General features: G+C 52.9%; 1 protein-coding gene across 1 annotated transcript in view; it reads left to right on the forward strand.

Moving 5' to 3' along the window:
- CLIP2 (CAP-Gly domain containing linker protein 2) overlaps positions 1-18582 on the forward strand; it is a 53357-nt gene extending 34775 nt beyond the window's left edge. The window contains exons 9-16 of the mRNA XM_052663698.1: positions 647-1582; positions 4162-4219; positions 6897-6980; positions 8097-8253; positions 9758-9917; positions 11642-11833; positions 12346-12408; positions 16670-18582. Of these exons, the coding sequence (XP_052519658.1) occupies positions 647-1582; positions 4162-4219; positions 6897-6980; positions 8097-8253; positions 9758-9917; positions 11642-11833; positions 12346-12408; positions 16670-16681 (1662 nt within the window). The 3' untranslated portion in view covers positions 16682-18582. The remainder of the gene's footprint in view (positions 1-646; positions 1583-4161; positions 4220-6896; positions 6981-8096; positions 8254-9757; positions 9918-11641; positions 11834-12345; positions 12409-16669) is intronic.
- The last annotated feature ends 674 nt before the right edge of the window (positions 18583-19256 follow it).

Here is a 19256-nt window from a genome sequence, read left to right on the forward strand (position 1 = left end):
TTAAAATGGCAAACGCTCCTTTGGCCACCCCCTCCAAACAGCCTCTCTGTGAGTCCACTCATTCTAGCTGAGACTTTTCTAGAGCGGGATAGTGCAAAATCCCCTCTGTCATGTCCACCCTTTAAAAATAACTTAAACTTGAAGAAAACCATAACCTCAAATAGATGGTTTCCTTTTTTTTTCCCTCTTGTTGTTGTTCAGTCGCTCAGTCGTGTCTGCCTCTTTGAGACCCCGTGGACTGCAGCACGCCAGGCTTCCCTGAGACTCACGTCCAGTGAGTCGAGGATGCCATCCAACCAGTTTCTTCCTTGGCTGCTTTATTTATTTATTTTTGGCTGCAGCACACCGGATCTTAGCTCCCCCATCAGGGACTGAACCCGCACCTCCAGCACTGGGGCGTGGAGTCTTAACCTCTGGACCCACCAGGGAAGTCCCCAGATGGTTTCTTTTAACCACAGATTTGTCACAAGCCGGCTAGGGCAGTGGGGACCATTGAGTCCCCGAATCACTGGGGCCCAAGGCAGGAGGCGGTGCTCAGATGGGATGGGGTGTCCTTCCCATGACCTTCCCCTGTCGCGTCCTCCTGCGCGCCCCCTGCCCCCTCACCTGGCGGCCCGCTGACCCCGGTCTCCCTCTCTCCTGGTAGCTGACCACGGTGGCCGAGAAGTCACGGGTGCTGCAGCTGGAAGAGGAACTCAGCCTGCGTCGCGAGGAGATCGAGGAGCTGCAGCAGTGCCTGCTCCACTCCGGCCCACCGCCCGCCGACCACCCCGAGGCCGCCGAGACCCTGCGGCTGCGGGAGCGGCTGCTGTCGGCCAGCAAGGAGCGCCAGCGGGAGAGCGGCCTGCTGAGGGACAAGTACGAGAAGGCGCTGAGGGCCTACCAGGCGGAGGTGGACAAGCTGCGGGCGGCCAACGAGAAGTACGCACAGGAGGTGGTGGACCTGAAGGCCAAGGTCCAGCAGGCCACCAGCGAGAACATGGGCCTCATGGACAACTGGAAGTCCAAGCTGGACTCGCTGGCCTCGGACCACCAGAAGTCCCTGGAGGATCTCAAGGCCACCCTGAACTCGGGCCCTGGCGCCCAGCAGAAGGAGATCGGGGAGCTGAAGGCCGTGATGGAGGGCATCAAGATGGAGCACCAGCTGGAGCTGGGCAACCTGAGGGCCAAGCACGACATCGAGACAGCCGTGCACGTGAAGGAGAAGGAGGGCCTGCGACAGAAACTGCAGGAGGCCCAGGAGGAGCTGGCTGCCGTGCAGCAGCACTGGTGTGCCCAGCTGGAGGTGCAGGCCAGCCAGCACCGGCTGGAGCTACAGGAGGCCCAGGACCAATGCCGCGACGCTGAGCTGCGCGTGCGCGAGCTGGAGAAGCTGGACGTGGAGTACCAGGGCCAGGCGCAGGCCATCGAGTTCCTCAAGGAGCAGATCTCCCTGGCCGAGAAGAAGATGCTGGACTATGAGCTGCTGCAGCGCTCCGAAGCCCAGAGCAAGCAGGAGGCTGAGAGGCTGCGGGAGAAGCTCCTGGTCACCGAAAACAGACTCCAGGCCGTCGAGTCCCTGTGTTCGGCCCAGCACACCAATGTAGGTGGCCGCCGCCCCTCCTGCCCATGGGGCGGCAAGCGGCCCCGGGCTCAAGGGCCTGGCTGGGGGAGGGTTCAGGCATCTACTGACCTTTTATTTGCAGCCCAGGAAGCGTCCCCGTTGCCCGTCCCACCTGGAGCATACCTGTCTGAGATCGCAGGGCACCTGGCTCAGAGGAGGAGCCCCTGGCCCCTCTCTCAGAAGGGCAGCAGGCCTGAGTGACCGTGGGGCCCCCAAGCAGTCTGAGCAGACCTGGTTGGGTCCCCACAGGCCAGCCTGGAGAGGAGCGCCCCTGGGCAGCAGCCTTCTCCCCAGCTGGCAGGCGCGTCCCACCGTGCAGGCTCCCAGGCCTCCTCAGGGTGTTGGTACTGGGAGCTCCAGCACTGGGCTGGCAGAGATGTGGAAGGCAAATCCTGCCCACCACTGGGCAGAGGTAAGGGAGTCCCATTTCTGACAAGAGTGCCAACCTAGGGGACCTGAGGGTGGCCCCTTATTTGCCAGTCCCAGTGAGACGGAACAACAGTCTGGCAGCCACTTTCCCAAGTGGAGTGGTGGAGTAGGGGAGTGGTCCCGGGAGTGGGCTCTGCGAGGCCAGAGGGGTGTGACCCTGGGGAGACTGCTGCCCCCCGTATCAGCTTTGCTGCAAATCTAGAGGTCCCAGCTGAGCATGCTGGGGAGGCTGGGACCCCAGGTGTCACGGACGGGTGTTCCCGCCAGCCAGGAAGGGCCTCGTGAGCGGTTCTGGGCACCACACCTGGGTGCAGGCCCTAGGATGCCCCATCTCACCTGGACTCCCTTGGGGTCCATACTGGCTCCATTTCATAGATGAGCAAACCCAGATTGCAAGGCAGAGTAGCTTTCCCGGAGGTTCTCGCCCATCAGTGGCAGAGTTCCTGTTGAACCCCGCTGCCTAAGGGCCAGAGAAGTACCCGGAATGACAGTCTTATATGAAGGGACAATGTGCAGCAAAATCGTTGCCTCCCCCTACTCTCTGCCCCCCACCTCGAGGTTGTAGGATCTTAGCTACCCAACCAGAGATTGAACTCCGGGGCCCTGCAGTAGACGCTTGGAGTCCTAACTACTGGACCACCAGGGAAATCCCAAGATGGTTGCCTTTTTATCAGCCCCAGTGGTTCTTGAGCTTCTGGTGCCCCTTGTACATTTAATCCAGAATTCAGTGTTTGAGCAACCAGTGTTCAGAAGTTCTCCATACCGGGGGCGCCTTTTTTGTAAAAGGAGCCCTGCCTGTGTCATGCCTTGAGGCCCCACTGCACCGGCCATCTGCCCCCTTCTCCCAGGCGGGGGCCCCTGTTAGCAAATGTCCTCCCAGGATGCTGGGCAGAGAGGAGAAGAAGAGCCCCAGGTTAGCTGTGTGCACATGGCCTGGTTGGCTGCTCAGGGCAGGAGGGTCAGGCCTGGGGCCCTAGGGCCTGGACTCCCTTAGCAGGGAGGTTGGCGGTTGCTGTGGTTCCACAGGATGGCCTGCTGCCTCTCTGTCACAGACTGCACCCCAGGGAGTGGGTGGTGACCTTAGAAAAGCCCACTGATTTCTGCACATGTGGGACCTTGGTCTGGACCCACATGCCCTCCAAAATTCAAAGGTTTAAGTTCAAGGACAACTTGATTTTTGTTCTCATGTGTAAGTACGGGAATTTTTTTAAAAAGTTTAATGTATGCCTCGTTTTCCCTGCAATGTGTATAAATAAAGACCTAGGTGGCTTTGTTAATCACAACAGACTGGCTGAAGCAGGGCTAGGGATGTGTGAGCAGAGGTATGAGGGGCAGGTGGATGGAGGTGACTGCCTGCTCAACTCTGCGCTGCCCTGATAGCAGTGCTAGGGTCTGGCAAACTGCAGGCTCAGGGGACGGCCAGTTTCGCTTGTGCAGGAAGCCAGAAAATTCTGTCAAGAAGCAGGGAGGAGCCTGTTGATGTTTGCCACACAGTTTTTTTCTTTCTTAGTTGATTTTTTGCTTCTGGGTTTGTTTTTTAAAGGAAGTGTTAGATCCCCTGGAGGAGGGCATAGCAGCCGACTCCAGTATTCTTGCCTGGAGAATCCCATGGAGGGAGGAGCCTGGCGGGCTACAGTCCATAGGGTCGCGCAGAGTCAGACATGACTGAAATGACTTAGCACGCATGCACACACACAGAGAAAGAAAGTAGCATTTCTTGAAGTCCCTCTGGGAACTATCTCTGAGCATGCTCTGCATGCGCTGCCCGGTGGCAGTCGATTCTTATTTTATGGATGGGAAACTGAGGCTGGGAGTCTTGCCTCTGGATGATGGTGGAAACAGAGTCCCAGGACCAATCTTTGTCTCCCAGGAAGGGGACAGCTGTTTATATTAGACATTTGCAAGCAGGAAAGGACAGGCAGTGATCACATGGATGCTATGTAAGTAGCCTTGGGGGCCCCTGGGAGCAGAGAGGGGGTCCTCTTGTCGGGGAAGGAAACTTAGAACACCTGTGCCCCCTGCTACAGCAAGTCCATGAAAGTCTCCTTGAACTGGAGAGACGTGGGCTGGCTGGGGCTGGGGGCTGAGATGGGGAGGCGAGCATCCCCCTTACAGGGCTCTCCTTTCAGATGATTGAGTCCAACGACATTTCAGGGGAGAAGATCAGGATGAAGGAGACTGTGGAGGGTGAGTGGCCACTGACCCGGGCGGGATGTGGGGCTTTGGGGAAACGCTGGTGGGTTTTGCCTCCAAGCTCGTTCGACTTTGTTGTGCGTCATCTGGTGTTTGGTGACAGCTGCCTGGGCTTCCCGGGTGGCACTAGTGGTAAAGAATCCACCATCCAATGCAGGAGACATAAGAGACATAGGTTCAATCCCCGGGTCGGGAAGATCCACAGGAGGAGGGGATGGCAACCCACTCCTGTATTCTTACCTGGACAATCCCATAGACAGAGGAGCCTGGCGGGCGCCAGTCATAGAATCGCAAAGAGTTGGACACGGCTGAAGTGACTTAGCACACACATGCAAGAGCTGCCTGCCACATGCACCAACCACTCACCCCCAACAGGAGGAGGGCGAAGGCTGTTTATTGAGAACTTGATTGTGTGTTTGGTGTTGTTATTTTTCTTTTTTTCAAGATATTTTTTTGATGTGGACCATTTAAAAAGTTTTACAATATAGCTCCCCAACCAGGCATCGAACCCACGCACCCTGCATTGGAAAGCAAAGTCTTAACCATTGGACCACCAGGGAAGTCCCTTGCCATGCACATTTTTAAAAATCAATCTTTGTTTTTGGGATCTTGGGTTTATTCTTTTTCTGTGTAAATCTCTGATTCATGTAGAATTCTTACTCCAGGTGTGAGGTAAGGATCCATGTTTATTTTTTCCCCCAAGAGTGCCCACTTACCCCAGCACCATTTTTGAAAACCTCATCTCCCTGTCTCCACTGATTTGCATGAACCAAACTCACCATCTTTAAATTCCATCAGGTAATTGACTCTAGATTTTTTATTCCTTCCCAGTGACCCATCTGTCTGTTCATGCACCACTTTTACAGTATTTTGAAGCTTCGTTTATATTTCAGTTACTGGCAAGGCTGGTCTTCCGCTCTGGTTTTTTTTTTTTTTCAAAATTCTCTCGGCCATTCTTTTTTAATTTATTTGGCTTTGCTGGGTCTTAGTTGCAGCATATGGGATCTAATTCCCTGACCAGGCGTCGAACCCAGGTGTCCTGCCTTGGGAGCATGGAGTCTTGGCCATTGGACAACTAGGGAAGTCCCCCCTCCCACCTTTTTTAATTGAGATATAATTTAAGTAAAATCAACCATTTTAAAACAAACCATTCAGGGGCTTTGATATATTCAGAGTGTTGTGTAATCATCTCTTCTGTCTAGTTCCAAAACTTTTTCATCACTCCACGAGCAAGCCCCATATGCGTTATCAGTCATTCCTTTATTTTCCCCTCGTTGCAGCTGCTGACAACTGCTAATCTGCTTTCTGTCTCTATGGATTTGCCTCTTCTGGATGTTTCATATAGATAGCGTCATATAACATGTGGCCTTTTATGTCTGGCTTATTTCACTTTGCATAATATATTCAAGGTTCATCCACATTATAGCACAGGTCAGTGCTTCATTCCCATGTGGGACCAATAGGCCATCGTATGCATACGCCCAATTTTGTTATCCATTCACCTGTCAATGGACAGTTGGGTTGCTTCCACCTTTCAGCCGTTGTGAATAGTGCTGCTGTAAGTGTGCATGTGGGGATACTTCTTGAGTTCCTGTTTTCAACTCTTTGAGGGTGTATACTCGGGAGGGGAATTGTTAAATTATATAGTAATTGCAGGCTTCCCTGGTCGTGCAGAGGTAAAGAATCCGCCTGCTAATGCAGGAGACTCAGGTTCGATCCTTAGATCGGGAAGATCCCCTGGAGAAGGGAATGGCAACCCGCTCCAGTATTCTTGCCTGGAAAATTGCATGGACAGAGGAACCTGCTGGGATACTGTCCATGGGGTCACAAAGAGTCAAACATGACTCAGCAACTGAGCACACATACCCGTGGTAATTGTGTATTTAATTATTTGAAGAAGCTTTTTTTTTTTTTGGACAAATTCTCTTGGCTGATCTTGCTTATTTTTCCAAATGACTTTGTTTACTTTTATTTAAATATTTTTCCTTTTTTAAAATTTTTATTTACTTATTAAAAAAATTTTTTTCCAATTGATTTTAGAATTAGCTTATCTAGTTCCACAAAAATTACAGTCTGGCTGGCATTTTTACTGGCATCACATTGAATTTATGAATTAACATACATAAAATTAATACATTTGCAGAACTTTCCTTGCATCTTTTTCATGACTGTCCTGGGCTATCCAGTAGTGAATGCATGTGGCCAGGTGACGTGAGCACCTTTATTAGCCCCATTTTTCACTTGAGGAAGTTGAGAGTCTGAGACTTAAGTTGCTCAAGACCATACAACTCTGGCACCTCTTCTTCAGGGTGGGTTACCCAGGCTTCCTTTGTGGCTCAGCTGGTAAAGAATCTGCCTGCAATGTAGGAGACCTGGATTAGATCCTGGGGTTGAGAAGATCCCCTGGAGAAGGGAAAGGCTATGCACTCCAGTATTCTGGCCTGGAGAATTCCATGGACTGTATAGTCCATGGGGTCGCAAAGAGTCAGACACGACTGAGCGACTTTCACTTCACCCAGAAGGTCGACTGTCTTGAGAAAGAACTTAGACTCTGGAGGCCAAATGTGATGTCATTTTAGGGTTTGGATGGGAGGGCCACCCTCCCTCATCCACCAGATTGCAGTGTTGGCTCTGGGGTACTGATGGCCCCTCATCTCTCCCTTCTCCCCAGGCCTGCAGGACAAGCTGAACAAGAGGGACAAAGAGGTGACAGCCTTAACATCTCAGACCGAGATGCTCAGGGCCCAAGTAAGTGGTAAGTCTCCCTCCTTACGGGCAGATGTGGGGGCTTTCACTGGGCCACGTGCCAGTCCAGCGGGGGAGGGGGAGAGGACGCTGGTCAGGGTACCCTTCCCCACTCTGCCTCGAGAAGTCAGCCTGGCCCAGGTGGCCTGCACTGGACTTCCACCTGGGCAGCAGTGAGGGGGGAGCGGTCGCCCACGCTTCATCCGTAATATAAGTGGGGGCCCCAGGGATTTCCCTGGTGGTTTGGTGGTTAGGACTCTGCGCTTCCAATGCAGGCGTCAGTAGTTTGATCCATGGTGGGGGAACTAAGATCCCATAGGCTGAATGGCACAGACACAAAAAAACAAATGGGGGACCCCAGCCACCTTCTCTACCCAGAGCCAGGCCTCTGTTCCCTGTGTTCTGCAATTGCATCATAACGTCTCTCTTTCTGGGCTTGAAGACCCCTGGGTTTCAATCTCTCTGCCTTTTGGTATAGTATTTGGGCACCAGCCCCTAGAAGAAATACCAGGATTTCAGAATTGGAAGGGGAAGGACTTTGGCTGCAGCAAAAGCCAAGGCCCAAGGGAAATGGGGATGAAGCCAGAGGGTAGCCTGGTGGGGCGGGGGGAGTGGTAGGGGATCAGGAATCTGTGACGTGGTGACAAACTGGCCGTGCTTCTTGTCCACCAGAATGCCAGTGGTGGTGCCCGGGAGCCAGCCCCCATCCTGGGAAATGGTTCTCACCCCCCCCCTTCTCTCCACTCCCCATCACATTCACATGGCTTAATGGGTCCCGCAAAGGTCAGTTGACCTCAGGGTCCTCCAGGGCCAAGGTGAAGTAGATTTCCCTTGTCCAGGTAACATTGTAAACGCCCCTGTCTCTCGATGGCTGGACTGCTTTCCTGACACCAGAGGGCCCGGCTGCTATGTGGGGGCCGTGGCTGCTTTTCCTAAGTAGCTCTTCTCGGCCCCTCGCTGCCTGGCCCTGCAGGATGAGGGAGGTCCGTTCAGTGGAGTGTGTCCCTGTTAACACCCGCCTCTCCCCGGGAAAGCCTGCTGCCTGCCCGGGCCTTGGCCCCTGGGTGGAACAGGTTCCTGTGGCGATCCCAACCCTCTCCCTTCTTGCCCTGCTGGCTGGCCTCAGCACTGGAGAGCAAGTGCAGGTCGGGCGAGAAGAAGGTGGACACCCTCCAGAAAGAGAAGCGGCGCTTGGAGGCGGAGCTGGAGGCCGTGTCCCGGAAGACCCATGATGCCTCGGGCCAGCTGGTCCTCATCAGCCAGGAGCTGCTCCGGAAGGAGCGGTGAGTCAGCCGTGGGCGGTGATTAGACCAGCGTGACCCTCACTCCACCCAGTTAATAGTACCCAGTCTTTTTTGGAGGCGTAGACAGGTGACTGGCATCACCAGAGATCACCATACTGTCTGCTGCTAAGCTCCAGCGAAGCCTCAGAATCCTTCTTAACACAGTTCTCCAAGCAGAGCTCATAGGAAAGATTAGTGATTCCCAAATATCTTAGTCTTGGGGACCCCTAGAAACTCTTAAAAATTATTGAGGATTCCCACTTCCTCTTCCCTGAAGCCCTCCTTGGTTGATGTAGGCTACCATGAGCCACTCCTTGCTTCTTTGGTACTTAGGATGGAAGTGGGAGATAGCTAGAAATGTATTGGCAGATTAAACAAGTAGAGATTTATTTTCCTCACATAACAAGAAATCTGGAGGTAGCTACAGCTGGCATTTGGTTCAGTGGCTCAAGGTACCAATACCAACACCTTTGCTCTCTTGGGTTCTGTTAGAGTCTTCCTCATGGTTGCAGGGTGGCTGCTGAAGCTCCAGCCATCACGTGCCATCATTCAGAGCAGGAAGAAAGGGAAAGGATCAGTGCCAGCAAACTTTTACTTTATTCTTTTAACTACCCATGGCCACCTAGAGAGGGAGTTTCCCCCTCCTCTAAAGTAGATTCTGGCAAGGGGAAGAACTTAAAAGGGGTTTGTCCTTTTCTCCCAGCCTCTGCCCATGGGAGACATTGCTAACTGATCACTGCACTCTTTTTCTGCAAAGTCCAGATGTGACCTCAGAATCAGTCTCACCACAGTATTCCAGGCAGCTACTGCCAGTTAATCAAGAGTTGACGTAGGAAATAAAACTTATTTGATATCAGGTATTTAAAATGTCTTGCCCCATGAGCTCTCTTGGAAAAATGCTTTATTTTTTATTTAAGTTAATTTATTATTATCTTAAAAATATATTTTATTGGGATTTACCTGGTGGTCTAGTGGTTAAGAATCTGCCTTGCAATGCAGGGGACACAGGTTTAATCCCTAGTTGGGGAACTAAGATCCCATAAACCACACAGCAGCTAAGCCTGTGTGCTGCCACCACTAAGCCTGTGGGCCACAGCTAAGACCTGATGCAGCCAAATAAAAATATAAATATTTTTAAAATAAGTAAATAAAAAGTATGTTGTGGAAGTTACATTTATTTATAACATTATATAAGTTTTGTGTATACAACATTATATTTCTACTTCTGTACTATTTTTAATTAAACAAATATTATATTCTCTTTAAAAAAATAAAAACTTCAAAAAAATTCTAAGGCTGAGCCTTCTTGACTGTCGGGTTCCAGCTGTGGTCCGATGGTTTCAAGCCTCGTGCTTCCTCTGTGGACCCTCCCGGCACAGATGCCGTGTCCTGGTAGCCAGTAGCCCCCTTGGGATGGCCAGTCTCAGGCACCTGGCTAATTGTGGAGCGTGAGAGCTGAGGGACCCAGACTGACTGCTGTTCTGTACACCCCCGCCCCCTACAGGAGTCTGAACGAACTGCGGGTATTGCTGCTGGAGGCCAATCGCCACTCCCCGGGGCCTGAGAGGGACCTGAGCCGGGAGGTCCACAAGGCTGAGTGGCGGATCAAGGAGCAGAAACTCAAGGATGACATCCGAGGCCTGCGGGAAAAGCTGACCGGGCTGGTGCGTGGGGAAGGGGGCGGCCTGGGGATAGGGGACACCAGGGAGAGGCTGGGGCAACCTGCTGTTCAGGCCTTGGAGACTGGTGACCTCCTGGAGCCACCCCAGGGACTGCCAAGTCACAGTGAGGGTTCAAAATCCCCTAGAACCACTGGCAGGGTCAGCAGTGTGGCTGGTGGAAGGGCCACGGGAGGCCCCTTTTGGAGACATCATGGCTGGTTGTGTGGCTGTCTGGGCGATGCAATACAAAAGAAGATTCCCTAAGAATCTGACCAGTCCAGAGGTGGGGGGGGTGGCCTGCCGCCAGGTGGTGAGCTCCCCATCCAGGGAAGTAATCAACAAGAAGCCAGCTCCTCGTTCAGGGTCCTGCAGTGGCGATTCATGCATCCATCTCAGGGACGAGAGGGGAACAGAGGCCTGACTGAGCGGAGTCCCCAGAAGTGCTGGTGGGGTAGGCTCGTAGCGCAGGACAGAATCATCCCACTCCATCACCCACTGGTCAGCATTCAAGACTAGCCTGTGGCCGGTTCCTAGGCCTGGTCAACTCCAGGATGTGGACAGGTTAGGTCCAGGAGGACAGGCTTGTTGTCAGGGGAAGCTGTTCCAAAGCCCCTCACTGCCCACCCACCCAGCCACAGTTCAGCCACAGTGGAGGAGACGGGAGAAGAGGGGCCTCACAGGCAGGAGGAGAGCCCAGGACCCACCTGCTGCCACAGGAGCAGCCTTAGACCTGCAGGGTTAAGGGAGGGGGATGTCCATTATTCTGTCTGCACCGAGATTGTGGGCATGGGGACCACTGGGCCCAGCTGCCCTGCAGCCTTTCAGTCCTGGCAAGTCTGCCCAGCAGAGAGTGGTTACAGACCCCTCTGTGGTCCTCATGGTGCTGTGAGCCTGGGTATAACTTGGAAACAAAGACCCCGGGGCTGGTGAGGCCTTGGGAGTTCTGATTCCAAGACTTTCCCAGAGCTGCATGGAGGGGGCGGAGCCACGCTTCTCCATGAACCACAAGCTGGTCAAGTTTACACGTGACCAGCCTCTCCCCTGTCCCCCCTGTACCGTCCCCAGCACCACAGTGAACTAGGGATGGGCTTGGTGGTTAGAAACCTCCTGAAGTGAGGGAGGTTCAGATGGAGCGGGAGGCTTGGGTAGAGGATCAGAGCAGAGCAGAAGGACCTAGAAGCACCCGCCCAAGGAGGGCAGTGCAGGGAGGGTTTGTGGTCTGCCCATCTCCGGTACCATGGTGGGCGGGGAAAGCTGCAGAGCATTTGGAAGGGAAGGGAAGGGCGGGAGGTTCTGAGGAGGGGTTCAGGGGATGAGGCTGTGGATGGTCTAGGGCTGAAGAGGAAGGACCCATGTAAGACAGCGTGGAGGGAGTTGGGGGGATACCGGAAGGAAAGAGGAGAGGGAGGGGTCCTAGGTTTGGAGACTTGGAAAACATGGAGCATTTGATAGAACCTGGGAATCCAGGGCAGGGAACAGGAAAGATGCTTCTGTAGGGACCTTCAGGTGAGGGAAGGAGGCTTGAGGGGCATCCTGGTGATGCCCAGGCCTGACCCAGAGATATCGTGGGACAGATGAGTTTCCTGCCAGAGAAGAGGTCACCCTCCCGCAGCATGTACACGCACACACACACTTATGCATGCATGCACAGACACACATACTCTTCCTGTCTACACACGCACGCACACACACACACACACGCTTGTCCTCTCTCCTGCTGCTTCCAGGACAAAGAGAAGTCCCTATCGGATCAGAGGCGATACTCCCTCATCGACCCGTCCTCATCCTCGGCACCGGAGCTCCTGCGTCTGCAGCACCAGCTGATAAGCACGGAGGACGTGCTGAGGGACGCGCTGGACCAGGCTCAGCAGGTGGAGAGGCTCGTGGAGGCCATGAGGAGCTGCCCGGACAAGTCCCAGGTGAGCTGGGGCCCCCCTGGGTCTGGGGGGAGAGCCTCAGCCTTGCCCCCTGGAAGTCCCAGCCCAAGGGGTCCATGGCTTTATCCTGAGGAGCTCAGACAAAGGGCAGAGATGCAGCCTTGCCCCGAGAGCTTAGATTTCCCCATTTTGATGGGGTCTGCTCAGAGTGCCAGGCTTCCCACGTGGGGCTGGTGGTAAAGAACCCAGCTGCAAAGCAGGAGACCCAGAGACACAGGTTCGATGCCTGGGTAGGGAATAGCCCCTAGAGGAGGGCATGGCAACCCACTTCAGTATTCTTGCTTGGGAAATCCCGTGGACAGAGGAGCCTGGCGGGCTATGGTCCATGGGATCACACAGAGTCAGACACAGCTAAAGTGACAGCCCTCACAAACGCACACTCAGAATTCAGAGCCTGCGATGGTCCCGTCGGGAAGACCGCACCATCTAGTGGACGAACCGGGGAATGCTGGCTGGGGCACCTCGCTCAGCCTCCCGCCCTTGACTCTTAACAGGCCGTTGGCAATTCCGGTTCTGCAAACGGCATCCACCAGCAAGACAAGGCCCACAAACAAGAGGTAAGGGCACCCTGTCCCCGGGGGGATTTGCTCTGTCACTCCCACAGCCCTCGAGTACAGGCTGACTTCTCTGGAGAGGAAACTTTGAATAGGCAGCAAAAGTACAAAGACACATTTTGCAAGAGCCTTTGGGCTACTCATGGCGGGGAGCCAGGGTTGGGGGAGGGTGGTGTCACAGAGCCAAACTTGATTCAGTTCCCATCCTGCTTTTTTAACCTTGTTCCCCTTTCCAAAAACCTTTTATTATAAAATAATACGGGGAAACTTTGGGGAAAAAAACTCAAAAATACATAAGGAAGAAAACACTGGACATCCCCTGGTGGTCCAGTGGTTAGGGCTGCACGTCCACTCCAAGGGGTACAGGTTTGATCTCTTGTCAGGGAACTAAAATCCCACAAGCTGTGCAGCATGGCCAGAAAAAAACCCTCACCAGTAGCTCTTCTACCCAGAGATGAGCAAAGCTGACATTACTTTGCTAAGCATGCGTGTGTGCGTGTGTATGTATGTCCACGTGTACAGCCAGTCCGAACTATGCCGTTTGCAAACTCACCTGCTTGGTAACATGTATCTGTAACCCCACACTCCACACTGACAGCACTTTTGTGGTCATTCATGGACACATGCAGAGTAGAGAAAAGTGTAATCACCTGAGACATGGCATGTTCCCAGATGAGCTTGTACAAAGCAGCATGCTTGTACAAACATTCTGCCAGCAAGTGTCCTTTTCACGGTCTATTTAGTGACACGTTTCTCACATTTTCATGCTTTTTTTCTTGGTGATTTCCACTATTTAAAATGGCCCCCAAGCGTCATCTTGTGTTCTAGAAGAGCCGTCTAGTGTTCCTAAGTGCAGGAAGGCTGCAAGTGCCTTCCAGAAAATACTTTCGAGACGCTCCACTCAGGCATGAGTTATAGTGCTGCCGGCCTTGAGTTCATTATTAATGAGTCAACAACACGTATTCAGTGAAATGTTTTAAACAGAAGCACGCATGAAACATGGTTACCTGTTGATCGATTGATGAGCGTCAGATCAGAGATTTGCAGGAACCTTTATTTCCACTGAGAGCAATGGTTCAGTTTTTGCTGGTTCCATGACAGTCTGATTCTATAGAACAAAACTCCTGTAAATAACGAAGATTGTTATGTGTGTGTATATATGTCTGTAAATCTATGTACACGTTAATTTTTTTAAAAAAAATTTTTATTCCTGGTGGCTCAGACAGTAAAGAATCTGCCTGCCAAAAAAAAAAAAAAAAAGAATCTGCCTGCCAACGCAGGGGACCCAAGTTCGATCCCCAGTTGGGAAGATCCCCTGGAGAAGGAAATAGCAACCCACTCCAGTTTTCTTGCCTGGAGAATTCCGTGGACAGAGGAGCCTGGCGGGCTACAGTCCATGGGGCGCAAAGAGTCAGACATGACTGAGAGACTAATACATATAGCTGACATATATACATGCTTTTTTTTACAACTGTATTTTTAAGATTCTTTTTTTAATGTGGACCATTTGTAAAGTCTTTATTGAATTTGTTACAATATTGCTTCTGTTTTATGTTTTGGTTTTTTGGCCCTGAACCATGTGGAATCTTAGCTTCCTGACCAGGAATCGAACCTGTTACCTCCTGCATTGGAAGGCAAAAGAGAAGTCCCTATACATTCTTTTAGAAATCATTTAAAATTATAATTTAGATAATTTTAATAATTATTTAGAAATAATTTTTAATAGACAAAAAAGTTACAAGAATTAAAAAAAAACACCTAGAAGGACTTTCCTGGTGGTCCAGTGGCAAAGACTCCAAGCTCCTAGTGCCGCGGGCCCCGGTTCGATCCCTGGTTGGGGAACTAGATCCCACAAGCCACAGTTAGAAAACCCCACAGGCTACAATGAAGACTTAGGTCCCTCGTGCTGCAACTAAGACCTGGTGCAGCCAGATAAATAAATAACTATGCAAGTGACAGTGTTACTTGCTCAGTTGTGTCTGACTCTTTGCGACCCCATGGGCTGCAGCCCGCCAGGCTCCTCTGTCCATGGGGATTCTCCAGGCAAGAATATTGGAGTGGATTGCCATGCCCTCCTCCAAGGGATCTTCCTGACCCAGGAATCGAATCTGCATCTCCTGCCTTACCTGCGGATTCTTTACCGCTGAGCCAGCAGGGAAGCCCATGAATACCTATACACAGATAGAAACTGAAAGTAAACGGCACCTAGAGCATCAGCTCTCCTTTCCCCCATAGCACGTGGTTAAGATTTTGTCCCATCTGCTTTACGTTTTGTTCCCTGTGTGTAGATGTGTGTTATATGCATGCAATATTTTTCTGAACCATTTGAGTAATTGCATATTCTGTCTGCATTCCCCGAGAAACAGGGTGCAATTTTATATAAACACAGTACAGTTATCAGTCTCAGCAAATGTCATGCTGTTGTGAGATTTGTTAATAGAGCCGATCATACTCCCTACCAGTTTTCTTCAGTTGACCTTGGCGTGTCTTCACGGCTCTCTCCCTGCCCCAGTCCACGATCCAACCTAAGGTTAATGAGGCTCGTTTCGTTTACTTGTTACGTCTTCTTTAGCCTCCTTGCCTCTGGAACATTTCCTCCATTTCGCTTGGATTTTGATGACATTGGCATTTTTGAAACACAGTCCCTCCCTCTTTGTTTAATAGAAGATTCCTTCTTTGAGGTTTGACTGTCCTTTGGGGTGATTAGAGCCGGGTTCTGCAATTCAGGCTGAAATACTCGGTCAAGGTCATGTTCTTCTCCAGGCATCACGACTGGGGCACGTGATGTCCATCTGCCCTTCATTCCAGGTGTGAATCTTAATCACCTGGTCAAGGTGTTGTCTGACCCCTACTGTATGGTTACTGGTTCTTTCTGAATGAATATTCAGTGGAGACCCTAGAAGACCTTGTGAATTCTCAGTTCCTGACTCAAATGCCCCCTGGATTCATCATCGATCTGGGAATCTTGCCTGAGCTGTCTTTATTGTGATGGTTGCAAAGTAGCACGTAAATTATTTCATTTTAATTTTTTGGCCATACCACACTTCTTGTGGGATCTTGGTTCTCCAACCAGGGATCTAACCTGGCCCCCTGCAGTGGAAGGGTGGAATCCTAACCACTGGACTGCTAGGAAAGTCCCTAAATTATGTAATGGAGTAGATAGCGTGCTCCAACTCAATGGATGTGTTTGAGCAAATTCCGGGAGATGGTGAAGGACACGGAAGCCTGTTGCGCTGCAGTCCACGGGGTCACAAGAGTCGGATGCAACTTGGCGGCTGAACAACAACAAAGCAAGCTCTAGTATTCAATTTCACCTCCTGTTTTTTTTCAACGGAATATTTTAAATGTAGCATCTTCTCTCTTTCTTAAGCAGTCTCTGTAAAGTCTATGTTTTATAAAATTGTGGGCGGAAAATTGGTTTCCCAGGATTTTCATGGGCCTGACTCCCTTGCTGGGAATGTGTTTTGCTGGGTTCTGTATTAAGGGGGTGTCTGGTGGCCCACACCCCACAGTTAGCTCCTGTCATTCGCCTGCAGTGTTGGAGAGCCCACCTGGGGCCCAGGTGCCAGCCCAATTAGGCTCTGTCCCTGGCTCCTTGTGTGACCTTGCGCCAGTGCAACCTTGGGCTGGAAGAAAGGCTTGTCCTTCCAACTCAGCCGATGAAGCCATGGCTGCAGGCACTCACGTGGAGACCAGAGAACCCTGGCCGCAGCATCTGCCGAGGGCCTGGCCTTGCGGGGAGAAGCAGAGAGAGATGGATGTGGGGAGGTGGGGAGCCTGCACCAGACTTGAGAGCAGGGTGGAAGCAGGAAGCTATAGCAGGACCTGTCAGGGTTGTGTCTGCAGAGGAGCCACCCGTACTGGGCCCCTTGGGAGTTGATGTCCAGACCTTTGTGTGGCTTTGTCCTGCGAGGCACACGGGGTTCATCCCAGTTTACAGATGTGAAAACTGAGGCTTGGAGTCTCAGCACAAGTTTTCCTTTCCTCGGATCCAGCCTCCACACAGGCCCTCGGAGCTCTTTGTAAATCCTGCCACTCTTGCCTCTTCCCTTCAACTTCCCATAAACTGTTCCCACCCTGCTTGCTGTCTCGCTGTGCCCCAAACACTCAGCACAGAGTGCTCCTGCTCAGGGCCTTTGCACATGCTGTTCTTCCCACCACCTGGCACCAGCCAGCTCTCCTCCCCCAGCCCCGCCCCACCCCCTCTGCCCCTTGCCCCTGGGCCTCCTGAGACCCTTGCTGACCAAGCCCTTGCTCTCTGCAGGACAAGCACTGACCCTAAGGGACACCGTGGAGCAGCCCAGTCCGGACCAGAGCCCCTCCAGCCTGCCCCGGCGGTGCCCCCTCCACGCAGGGGGCAGGACTGTCGCTTTGAAGACGAGAACAGTGTTTGTAACAATGATGTACACACGGCCATGGACAATCCCCCACCCCGGACCCCTTGCCAGACCAGAAGGCTTCCTCAAGCACGACCTTCGACGGAGAGCGGTACAGCCCTGGCCTGGCCCCCCGGGACCTGCAGCCTGAACGCCCTGGACACTCGGCAGTTTCTAGAGTTGGCTCGGGAAGGCCGGGGTGATCCAAACAGGCCCCTCTCCCCAGGAGGCGCTGCCCTGAGGACCGTCTTGGCCCCTGGGCATGTCCCCACTCCCTTTCTTCCCCTCCTTCTCCTGGGGGTCCCTCTCAGACCCCCGAGAGCCATTGTCCCAGGAAGGGGCCAGAGGAGGGCCCCAGCTTCCCCTTCAGGGGAAGGAGAGAAATCCGGTCATTTGGAAGCAAGAGGAGACCCCCTTTTCTGCAGCCTCTTCCAGACTAAGGCAGTCCCCAGGGCTTGTCCCCACACACTGAGCCTCTTGCAAACAGTGGTACAAATTCCCCTCAGCCAGTCTGCCCAGCAAGGCCCCAGGTTCAAAGTGCTGGGAGGTAGGCCGTTTGTTCCGACCCCAGCGCACACGCAGCTCCAAGCTGCTGCTGTCTGGAGGGTGGTCCCCAAGGCCAGGAGCCACAGTATGAGGAAAGTCTGGAAGCCCCTTTCCTTCTCCCACCCATCCCCAGAGACCTGGCTTGGAGCTGGGGCAGGAAGGTCACAGGGAGGCCCCAAACCAGCCCTTTGACTGGTAGGTCATATGCTGTCCCCGGGTTGACTCGATGTTCTGGAACCGGCCTCCTACTGGTGCAGACCCCGACGTATACACCTTCTGACCTTGGCACAGGCGCACTCAGAGGGGTCACGCATGCACACATGCCATGTGGGTGGGACCTTTGCAGTCAGTCATGCTCGGACCACATGGATGCTCACCCTCGGGCTCCAGGATGGAGCCCCAGGCCTGGCAGGGCTGCAGTTGCACACACTACAAACGTGCCTGCAGCCTCGTCGTGCACGGAATCAGCCAGGTACACGTGGGTGAGCCTTCAGGGAGGCGTGGCCATGCACATGCAACTGAACACACAGCCCAACAGCCCCCTTTCAGTGGTACGAGGCGTCTGCCTGGGCATTTTAAGTCCTGTCTCCTGTAGCCAAGGATTGATTGGGGAAGAAAAATCTCCTACCTCCCCTCAAGCCTGCCAAGTTACTCCAGCCTCGTTTGTGATGGGAAAGCCAGCGTCTGCCCAAAGCCCCACCTCTAGAGCCGGGAGACCTACAGATGGTTGCCTTGCACTGCAGCGTCTCCATGGAGGCCTGCCCCCCCTCCCCCAGCTTACGGGCCTCTCCCCTTAGGGGTAGAGGGGATTCCCGATGGGCCAGCATGGTGTTCCCCAGTTGTACCAGGACAGGTATGCAGGTGGTGCCCAGGTCACCCCTGAGTGCTCCCAGGTACAGGTGGGTGGTCTTCACATCCTTGCCCCAAAGCAGCCCACCCCGGGGGCAGCCAGTTAGTCCTCGCGGCCCCTCCTCGCTCCCCGTTGGCTTTCGGTAGCTCTTGCATGCGGTTTCATTAACAACAGTCTAGAAGCAATGCTGTAGTGGCTTAACCCAGAGTCAAATACTACTCTTTCCAGCAAAATCAGGCAGCTGCCCTGCCCACTGGAGGCACTGATTAGTCTACTAACAGCCAAAAGCCCACTCTGCGAGGAGCTGAGCCCCCGGGGATGGGCTGGCAGGTGGCCAGCGCTTTCCCCATGAACATCTGCTCCTGCCCAGTGTGTGCTCAGCCGTGCCCCTCCTTAAGCCCTCCTGCACCCTCCCCTTCCCTTCCCCAAAGTGGAATTGTTGAAGTGTGGCGAGTCCGTGCTCGAGACAATAAAGCTTGTGACTGAGGTCCAGGACCCCTGCAGTTTCTGCTTCTCTCTCTGTGGGCCTCCTGGCCTCCCCCCAATGTCTCCTAGCTCATGAACACCCAGGTGCTAGGAGTCTGACTTGATCCTGTTCTCCTGGTGGACTGATAGCTAATTCTTACTCAAATGTGAATGGCTGATAAAGACCTCAGGGGGCCTGGTGTGGAACAAGTGTGGAACTGAGCTGCCTTGTCTGAGAAAAGGGAGCTCAACAAAAGCGGCAGAGAACCAGAGAAAGGGGGCAGCAGTGGAAGCCGGGCAAGGCTGCCAGAGAGGCATGAGGGTTTGGATTTGAATCGGTTGGAGATGTACGTGGGCCCACAAGGAAAAATCGAAGTCTCCCCTGTACAGAATAGTGATGGATCAGCTAACAAATTTGATGAGTTCAGTGAGAACGCTTAAGATAGCTAATGCTGCCTCCTGCAGTAAAATGTCTTTAGATCACGTAGTCACTGTTTTGCCAGCTTTATACTCATTTTGCAGGCTGGCAATTGAGGGTCCCCCCCACCCCTCTCCATAGAGACCAAACAAGGCTCTCGAGGTTAACAGCTGAATGTGTCCAGCTGTGTGCCCTT

Source organism: Budorcas taxicolor, chromosome 2, assembly GCF_023091745.1.
Source record: "Budorcas taxicolor isolate Tak-1 chromosome 2, Takin1.1, whole genome shotgun sequence".
NCBI classification, from domain to species: domain Eukaryota; kingdom Metazoa; phylum Chordata; class Mammalia; order Artiodactyla; family Bovidae; genus Budorcas; species Budorcas taxicolor.